This window comes from Brassica oleracea, chromosome C2 (assembly GCF_000695525.1).
Source record: "Brassica oleracea var. oleracea cultivar TO1000 chromosome C2, BOL, whole genome shotgun sequence".
NCBI classification, from domain to species: Eukaryota; Viridiplantae; Streptophyta; class Magnoliopsida; order Brassicales; family Brassicaceae; genus Brassica; species Brassica oleracea.
Window position 1 is genome coordinate 11,674,185 of NC_027749.1, and position 10,206 is coordinate 11,684,390.

The window sequence follows — 10,206 nt, forward strand, 5'->3', positions numbered from 1 at the left end:
CATTAGAATTGAAAAATGTTAGGTATATAGATATATTAATCCAGTTGTGCTCCTCTTACAAAAAAATATTATTTTAGATCAGTCAATATGGTGCACGCAGACTCAGAAAAGATCACGCTAATTGATATCAATTTGCAGTTACAATCCAAGATGACAACATCATATCAAATCTTTAGGCAAGGTTCTGCCGATGAATATAAGCTTTCATACAATAAGTGTAATTATATAGGTGGTTAACAAGCTCACCATTTAATAGTTAATACCAATCCTAACTGAATATATCTAATAAAGAGATCTCTCCTCTTTCATGTGTGTTATTGGGCAATCTCCGGCCACGCACAAAGCCACTGAATAAATGCAGAGCTCGTGAGGGCTGCGCATAGGGCACCATATGAGCCGCTCCCCTCACCGTTGCAAACGTCAATAGCTCTCCATACTCGGTGACCCAGCCACCAACCTAGTCACATCACAATCCAAACAACCACAAGTTTGCAATCAGCTTGAGAAAGTTGCAGGGGCAAGAGGGAAAACTGGCTTCGGCTGATTTTAGCATCGTTACAATGGAGAAGAGAACTTACCTGGTCTTTGTGGAACCAAGGTCAATAGGGAAGTGTGGTACTGAAGTTGAGATCATGAGCAAGTTCTCGTACGAGAGTTCTAGAACCAAGAAGTGGAACTACAGAATCTTGATCTCCACTGCAATGTCGACAAGCTGGGTGTTTAGCTGAAAAATACATTACAAGAAGTCATAAAAGGGATCTTTAATAGAATTCTTACCTGAAGATCCAAACAGAAGTTTTGTTCTGTATAATTCTCTTAAGAATCGGAAGCATGTTAATATTCCCGTCGATGCCACTGTAATATTAGGATATACATCAATATATTAAAATAGAAAACTTATCATTATCTATTATATACTATTCCATATTAGTTTAGGAGAAATTAGGTTGATTTATTCTCTATATAAACTATGCATCTTGTAATATTATTTTCACCAGAGTCTAATATAATTCTTCCATAAACACTTTCGTGTTCTTTATTCTCATCAATTTGTCAAATATCAATCAGTTATAAGAAAGTTCACTTGATGAATCAAAATATAACGAAAGATGATAAAAATGGTTTACGTGCTGCACATAGACCATCGGTAAGGTAGATGAGTGCGGTTCGCGTGAAGAGCGTGTTGCACCTCAGGGAGATTGAAATAGAACTGTCTTTCGTGCATCATACAAACATCCACCCCCATGCTCATCTGTGTAGCCTGAAACCATTTTCTAATGTTAACAGACAGATCAAAAACAATATTCTGTTGGTAAGAAGGAAAAAGGGGAGTTGACCATTTTCTTGAGCCTCAACTCCTGCTCAATAATAGATGGGAAGCAGAGGTCGAGGAGAACGTCATAGACGTTGACATACTTAGTAACGAAGCTGACTTCAGTGAGAGCCTCGATGCAAGCCTTGCTTATGTTTGGGAGACTGGTAAAGTCACATTGCCTGATGATTGCGTGTTTATGTTCATCAGAAATAAGCCCATGTGACCATAAGAATTCGTAAGCAGCTGAAGTGTCTGTGTCAAGCTTTAGGAGCGGATTCCCAATCTGATAAAATGTTTTAAAAAAAAAAAACAAGAAAAAGGAATCAGAAAAGAGTTGGATCGAAAACCAAGAAGAAGATTATATTTGCTTACTGCAATTCCTTTAACATTGATCTTGAACCCACTTGACTGTCTATTATAGCTGTGTATAGCATCAGCCAGTTGAGGTATGTAATGTCCTGCAAGAAAGTGTAGTCAACAGAAGACACTAATAAAGTCATTTCTGAATGATCACATCAAAATCAGCAGCAACATGATCAAACACACCTACCTGCGTAGCTTTCCCCAGTGAGAAAGAAGTCGCGAGCTTTCAGCTCTGGGAACTTGCTGAACCATCTTAACAAGAACACAAGCATATCGTTTGCTGTTGAAATACAAAACATGTCAATCAATACACAACAGAGTCTTCAAAAAATTCTAATATAAGCTTAAAATGGGATCTTGAATTTCACCAGTAGTTTCGTCCCCGGTGTTGTAATCAGAGCTTGTGTTGGAGTAGGACCATCCTACACCCGCCGGAGATTCCACAAAGAGGAGGTTCGACGCTACACATAGCATCAGAATCAAATAATTCTCTCTTCTATTTACATAAATATTATAAAAGAAGGAAAAAAAAAACAACCTTTGTTCCAAGACATGGAGTTAATGCGGAGGCCACGGCCATCTCCTGTTGGGTAAAATGGACCCAACTCAGTGAAAGCTCCTCCACCAACTGATGAACAACCTGGACCTGCAATGCAAGACCAACCTCCATTTCATAACTCACACCCTTTTGATACTCAAATGTCAGAAACAAGCAAATTAGCCAAAGCTAGGAGAAACATACAAACCTCCATTAAGCCAAAGGGTTAAGGGTTTGATCTCCGGGTGTGTGTCTGCTTCCACAAAGTAGTAGAAGAGACTGCGGCCTGTTTCAAAGTCAACATCCACATAACCTGCATACTGTCTAAATAAGACTTTTGGTTGACCAGGAAGCCTCGCCACCAAGTCTTCTTCCGGATACCCTTCTGCGAAGTTGCAACCAAACCACTGCACTGTAACCACGACCACCACCATTGTCACGTACGATACCATGATCTGAAACATGTCAAACAACAAGTTTATAAATTTAAGTCCAATCTCACTCACTTAATTCTTTTTTCACACATAAAGATCAGGAAAATAAGGCACAATGTGAAAGACAATTCTGCTAATTCAAATTATAGTCTCTGCTGATTATAAGAACTACAGCGAAACAGACCATTCACAAGCAATGGAAATATAATGCAGAACATACAAGTAGAAGACGACCTTTAACTTGATCTCTCGTCTCTTTATCTGCTTGTAATAGTTCTGCGAGAAACCACAAATCGATAGTGAAAAGGAAGCTCAAGGAGTCGAAAAGTTGAAGGATTTAACAGCTAAAGTCTCTGATTGAAGAAGAAGATGAAATCTTTTCTTTTGCTTACAGCTTTCGTCTCCAAACTCTTTTAAACTCCAATAAGCACTTTCCTTTTTGAAAAGAACTATAAAATGATGGGTGAATTTGTGAAATGATTAAGTTTGGAATGAAAGTTAAACCTAAAGCATTGATTTTGATATCTAACCATTAAGTTTGATCTGAGCCGGTTTTACCCATTGGACTTACAAGTAACCGGTAAAGGAGGGATGGTGAGATGATATTGACAACAACATGCATGATCATTATTCACCACGAACTATTATCTTAAAAGGGAAGATACATATTCCACGTCACGTACTAAATAACCGCTTACGTTTCACTTTGTTCAATAAATATTCCATTTACTTTCTATTAACAAAATAATATAGAACACCAATTTCATCTCTACTCTAGATATTAAAGCCTATCACAATCACATCCACAACTCCTAAATACTAAATCTTATATTTTATTCACTAAAGCCAAAATCAAAATATAAATCCTAAATCAAGATATAAACTCTAAACCCAAACATAATGAAATAAAATAAATAGTACTATAGTACATATTTACGAAATTATGAAATGTCTAAGACTGTATCTAAGAAGTTAATAATGGTTCAAATCTCAACTCCCACCTCCTAAATACTAAATACTAAACCCTAAACCCTAATCAATAAATCCTAAACCCTAATCAATAAATTCTAAACCCAAATATAATTCTTAAATACAAATATAAACCATAAACTCATATAGAATAGAACAAAATCAATAGTATAGTACATATTGGTTAAATTATGAAATGTATATTCTTGCATGAAAAAAGTTATGTTGACTCCAACTTCAATCTCCACCTTCCAATTACTAAACCCTAAACCCAAATTTAAACCCTAACTCTAAATACTAAATCGTAGACCCTATTCACTAAAGCCAAACCCAAAATATAAATCATAAATCCAAATATAAATTCAAAACCTAAATAGAATGAAATAAAATATATAGTATAGTACATATTTACGAAATTATGAAATGTCTAAACTTGCATGTAAGAAATTAATGATGGTCCCAATCTCAACCCCCAATTTTCAAATACTAAATCCTAAACCCTAATCACTAAATTCTAAACCTAAATTTAAATTTTAAATACAAATATAAACCTTAAAATCAGATAAAATGGAACAAAATCAATAGTATAGTACATATTGGTGAAATTATGAATTGTATATGCTTTCATGTAAAAAGTTATGTTGACCCCAACCTCAACCCCCACCTTCCAATTACTAAACCCTAAAACCAGAATCACTAAACCCTAAATCCAAATTTAAAACCTAAACCCAAATTTAAACCCTAACCCAAATATTAAAATCTTAAAATAGTGCATAATATTATGTAATATTAAACTATACTAAATACTAAACTATAAATTATAATTACTAAACCCTAAACCTAAATAAATAGATTAAGCTAAACCCTAATCAAGGAAGTATAAACCCAAATAGAATGTATATAATATGGTTTACTATACTCAAACCTATAAACCCAAATACAATACATAAATTGTTTTCCAATATTAAACACTTGAAAGAACATTTACTTGGTTAGCATGTTGCATATCTTATATTCCATATAGTCTAAGTAGTATTAGTAAACGAATGTTCCAAATAATCAAATTTATCCGACACTCGAAAAATAAATTTCATATTAAAATCAATCACACAAAATGACAAAGAAGAGACCTATCAAATTTAAAAACATGAATTATTACATTTTTAAGGATTAGTATAGAAATATGTCTCAAATAGTATGGTACCGTACATAGGTAGCTATACTTAAGAATATATACTATACTATTCATTTCACCGAATATAGTATAGACGGCGAGTTCATCTTCTTCAATTCTTCTTTTTTTAGACAGGCTGATACACATTCTTCTCGTTCACCATCATTATTCTTCACCACCATATAGAGATCGTCTTCATCTCCTCTCTTTTTCCCGACACGACGATGCTTTTACCGACTCGCCGTCGTTGTTCTTCACCACTGGATCTGTTAAACAAAAACAAAAACGAAAACAGAGTATGGAAACAAAAGCATGATTGTGAGAATCAATTGATTTTTTTTTTAAAAAAAGAGTTGTTGTGTGTGCTCACCGTCTACGCTTTCGTCGTTGTCTTTTTTTCATCACTGGATCTGTAAAACAAAACAGAAACGAAAACAGAGTATGAAAACAGAAGCATGATTGTGAGAATCAATTGATTTAAGAAAAAAGAAAAGAAATGAAAGAGTTGTGGAGTGTGCTCACCGTCTATGACTTCATTGTTGTCTCTTCTTTAGAACAATTGATTGTTCTTTTGGGGAGAAGAAATTCAATTTAAAAAGATGTGTGAGTAATGAAAGACCACGTTTTACTTTTTACAGTTACAAATTATTAATTAAATATTCTTTTTTTTTGTGCAGGTTTCACCGGTTGTATACAAGGGTATAATGACATTATTATACAAAAGACACAATACATATTTGCAAGCTAGGTCTTTTTGTCATACAATGAATTATAATTTGTTTGAAGGTTATACAACCCAATTCCCCTAAAATGAAAGCGCTTTTTAAAATAAAACTAGATTAATATACCAATTTAATACTTTCCCTATTCCGAAAAAACCATGTATTAGAAAAATTTGTTTTAAAAAGATACATTTTTAATGCATTAATAATTAATGATAAATTTTGAATTTCAAAAAATATATTGTGCTTTGAAATTTTATTGGTTAAAATCTGTGGTTAATAATTAGTTACAAAAAATAATGAATTGTTAATCAAATTTTCATATGTTTTCTTAACATGTGTAAAAACTCTAAAATATACATTTTTAAAGTAGAGGGAGTATAAAATTGTTTTATTATTAATAGTTATGTGAATCTCTTATATACTAAAGGAGAAGCATTGTAATAAATGCATTCACACTAAACTGGACACATGGCACGGGTAAAAGCATTGAAATAAATGTGTTCACACTAAAATGGACACATGTCACATGTAGAGAGCTTCTCAGCCAAACTCTACATAAATATATTCACATTATGTACTTTACGTTTTTTTAATATAAAACTCACATGCATGGTTCTTCTTTACGTTATTTTTACTATTTACGAATAGAGCTTGACAAATTATTCATAAATTTTGATTTGATTCGTTATCCGTTTTGATTCGAACCGAAAAATTCAGATATCCGTTACTCTACGAAGCAAGTCAAATACTAAAATGCAATATCCGTAAAAAAAGCGCAAATCACAAATATCAATAATTATAGGAACGGATATCCAATTTGATCCGTTATATGCATATATATATTTAGAGAACTATATATAAGTTATATATTATAGTTTATATAAATATTACAATATTTTTGTTTTTAAATAATTTCATTTTTAGAATTTTATTTTTCATGTATTATTATGAAAAAAAAATATCATTTAATATTAACTAACAGTATTTTTATATATTAATCAATCATCTTTATATACTTTTACATATACATACATGTGCACATTGACGTGAGCACCTTATAACTAAGTATTTACCACAGCTAAAATATTTAATTTTTTTGGAAGTTAAAATATTCTTTTTCTTAATGCTTCTTTCACTATCGACCAAATTGTAGTAAAATGAAGTCTTAATAATTTTATTTTCTTTATTTAACTATTATCCGTTTAGAAACTATAATATGAAACCATTGTTTCGACATCACGACTATCTAAGATTCATAATATGAAATCAAACAAGTAATAGTATTTTTTGATTATCACAGGAAAATAAAAACAAAAACATCAAACATTTTAACCGAACAAATCAAATAAATATTGATTTAAAATGATAGTTATATTTTAGGAGATTAAAAACCAAAAAAAAAACCTAAAACCGAAATTATATCCAGATTAAACGGATTAATGTCTCCTTATTAAAAATAACGAAACTAATAATCACATTCTGCGCAAAGAGCGGGTTACTACCTAGTTATTAAATAGGGGGATTTGCCAAAAATGAGTCAAAACTTTTGAATACAAAAGTGTACCCCAAATTCAATCAAATGCAAAAGTAACCCAAAAGCCTAGTGAAATTAGAACCGATCTCTTATGAACAAACAAAAAACATGTTTTCAATTTTACCATTATAACCCTCCGTTGGAGAAGACATCTTTGTAAGTCTTTTCTATGATGACTTCTTTGTAAATCCTCTCGTTAAATAGATCTTAAAAAATAATTTTATAAAAAATATTTTGATGGGTAAAAAATTGAAATCATGTAATAATAAACACTTTTTAATGATGTAAATTTAGTTCATCTGAAATTGAATTATTTTCAACATAGATGAGTGAATGTATATTGGCTCATGAGTCATTGGTTTAGGGTTTGGTAACATATGTTATAGTATTGTATGTATCTTTGGGGTTAGATTCCGAAATCTTACCTTCATATTTTTTTTCTTTTTCAAATTGACCCATATATGTTTAGTAACTATTTAATAACTTGATTTATACACTTTCTAAGTTTTTTTTAAGTTTAGGAAAGTATTTTTTGCATAGTTAATTGATTTTGGGGTCTGGAAGACTCACAAAAGACTTAAAAAGAAGTCTTCAGACACATCTCGCCTAAATTTTAGTAGAATTTATGGTTCACGCCTAAATTTTGAAATAATTTATGTTTCCCGCCTAAATCAGAGTCTTCCATAAGTCTTCCAGGAGTCTTCCAGGAGTCTTCCATAAGTCTTCCATAAATCTTCCAGAAGTCTTCGAGAGAAAGTTTTCTCATGGATTAGATCTTAAAAATAATTTAATTTTTTTATAAAAAATATTTTCATGGGTTAAAATTTGAAATCATGTAATAATAAACATTTTTCAATGATGTAAATTTAGTTGATCTGAAATTGAATTATTTTCAACATAGATGAGTGAATGTATATTGGTTCATGAGTCATTGGTTTAGGGTTTGGTAACATATGTTATAGTATTGTTGGTATCTTTAGGGTTAGATTTGAAATCTTATCTTCTTTTTTTTTTTCCTTTTTTCAAATTGACGTAACTATCTAATAATTTGATTTAAACACTTTCTAAGTTTTTTTAAGTTTAAAAAAGTTTTTTTTTTGCATAGTTATTTGATTTTAGGGTCTAGAAGACTCACAGAAAACTTCAAAAGAAGTCTTCCGACAAATCCCGCCTAAATCAATAAGTCTTCTATGAGTCTTACATTAATCTTCCATAAGTCTTAAAGAAGTCTTCTGGGTCGAAAATATTTAACCTAATTTGAATTATTGTCTCCATATGTAAAGAAAATTTACACATTTTCTTTCTTCCTCTCAAATGACTGCAACAAAAATGTATTGATTCTCACTCTAAAACTCTCCAACCTCTCTCTAATCTCTTTGAACATCAAAACACCAAACTTTATATCAATTTCTCATTTTTTCTTATGTCTTCTCACTAATTTATCTTTTTTTTGCTGGTTTTTTATTACATGATTCTCATCTTTCACTCTTTCTAAGGTAGATCTCTAAATTTTGGATATGAATTTATGTGTGTGTTTATATGTTAGATTCTAAAAAACTATAGATTCAACATAGTGTGACTGTTTTGTTTATTTTGTAAACATAAACTTTTCATTTTTGAAGTTTTTATCTGTTTTGAAGTCATTTGAATGTTTTTGAATTTGCAAGTTTTTCCAAATCAGGGATATTTTGAAAGACTTCCCAAAAGACTCTCAGAAGACTCTCGGAAGACTTCTCAGAAGCCTTCTTAGAAAGTCTTCTAATGCATATTATGCTAGAAGACTTCCAACGAAGTCTTCAGGAAGTCTTCCGCCTAAAGTGGTATAAATTTTGGATATGTATTTTGCGTGTTTTATATATCAGATTCAAAAAAATTATAGATCCAACCTAATGTGACTGTTTTGTTTATTATCTAAAAATTTATTGTTGAAGTCTTCCCTATTTTGAAGTCATTTGAATGCTTTTGAATATACAGATTTTTCAGATCTGAGACATATTTTTGAAGACTTCTGAGATAATTCTTGGAAGACTCTCGGAAAACTTCCCACGAAGTCTTCAGAAAGTCTTCCAAAGTCTTCTGCCCAAAGTAGTACAAATAGATGATGTGAAGTGGAGTCCAAGCTTATCTATGTTGAAGAATAATATCAAGTTGTGTAATAATTTTGTTTATGGTCTTTTTATGATTTGTATGTGTAATATTTTAGTTGTGAATTATTTTGTAAACTTTAAGAGATGTTAATCAAAAGAACGGTAAATATGTTCATGTTTTGCCAAAATTACTTGACTTCATTAAAGTTATTGATGCAACATACCAAAAAATATTTTAAACATTCTACCCACACATAACAAAACACAACAACACAAAAACTTAGTAAAATTTGCTAAAACTAAGAGATAAGACTTCTCAAGAAACCTTAGTCAAATTCACAAAAGATCAAAATTGAATTTTAAGTGAAAGTTGAAATTTTAAATCTCATGGAAGTTAAAAATTGTATCTTATGAGGAAGACTTACAGAAGACTTCTTCGTTTAGCTAGAAACATTATTAAACATCTTGTAACTTCATAATTATCATCAATTAAGCTATAAATTCGACTTAGTAGTCCAAATATTGACTAATAAACATGAATTAGTAAGGAGATATTAAAATTTCATTTTAATTTTGGATAAATTTGAAGTTTAATAAAGATTTACGTAGAAGTCATCCACGAAATACTTCAAAAGAAGTCTACTCTGTGTAGACTTCAAAAGAAGTCTTCTATTTAGGTCACTAGGTGCATAGTCCCCGCGCAAGCGCGGAGTCGGCTACATTATAGGTGTATTGTATAGTTTTGTTTACGGGATTTTATTGTTTTTTGTCTATAATGTGATTGATGAGACTTTGGATATTACATAGGTTGATGAGTTTGATATAAGAATGAACGACGAAGTCATATGTTGATATTTTTATATCTTATATGTTCAAAGTTGAGGGTGATGGAACTTGTTAGTGTTTACTTAGGTAGTTGTTTGTATATAAATCAAATAGTGCATGGAAAAAGATAATAAATTTGGATTTAAAATGTTAGGGTTTCAAAATAACTGGACCTTGAATCTGTGGTTTAGTCTAATACTGAAAAAACTGTTAGGACTTCAACTCCTTTTTTTCTCTATGTC

The 10,206-nt window shown here is 31.1% G+C and overlaps 1 protein-coding gene across 1 annotated transcript; it reads right to left on the reverse strand.

The window, feature by feature from the left end:
• Nucleotides 1-151: 151 nt before the first annotated feature.
• LOC106325865 (serine carboxypeptidase-like 42) lies at nucleotides 152-3,020 on the reverse strand. The gene is made up of 11 exons (XM_013763918.1): nucleotides 2,885-3,020; nucleotides 2,425-2,671; nucleotides 2,217-2,324; nucleotides 2,047-2,139; nucleotides 1,866-1,958; nucleotides 1,688-1,773; nucleotides 1,338-1,598; nucleotides 1,128-1,261; nucleotides 778-855; nucleotides 579-696; nucleotides 152-457 (listed from the first exon to the last, which is right to left on the reverse strand). The coding sequence occupies exons 2-10, from the start codon at nucleotides 2,666-2,668 to the stop codon at nucleotides 600-602; spliced, it is 1,194 nt and encodes a 397-aa protein (XP_013619372.1). The 5' UTR covers nucleotides 2,669-2,671; nucleotides 2,885-3,020; the 3' UTR covers nucleotides 152-457; nucleotides 579-599.
• Nucleotides 3,021-10,206: the final 7,186 nt, after the last annotated feature.

Coding starts and splice junctions, on each gene's coding strand:
- LOC106325865 (XM_013763918.1), bottom strand. CDS start 2,668: ATGGTATCGTACGTGACAATGGTGGTGGTCGTGGTTACAGTGCAGTGG. Junction 2,140..2,216: donor CTCCATGTCTTGGAACAAAG/GTTGTTTTTTTT, acceptor TGCTATGTGTAG/CGTCGAACCTCCTCTTTGTG. Junction 697..777: donor ACTTCTGTTTGGATCTTCAG/GTAAGAATTCTA, acceptor TCGACATTGCAG/TGGAGATCAAGATTCTGTAG.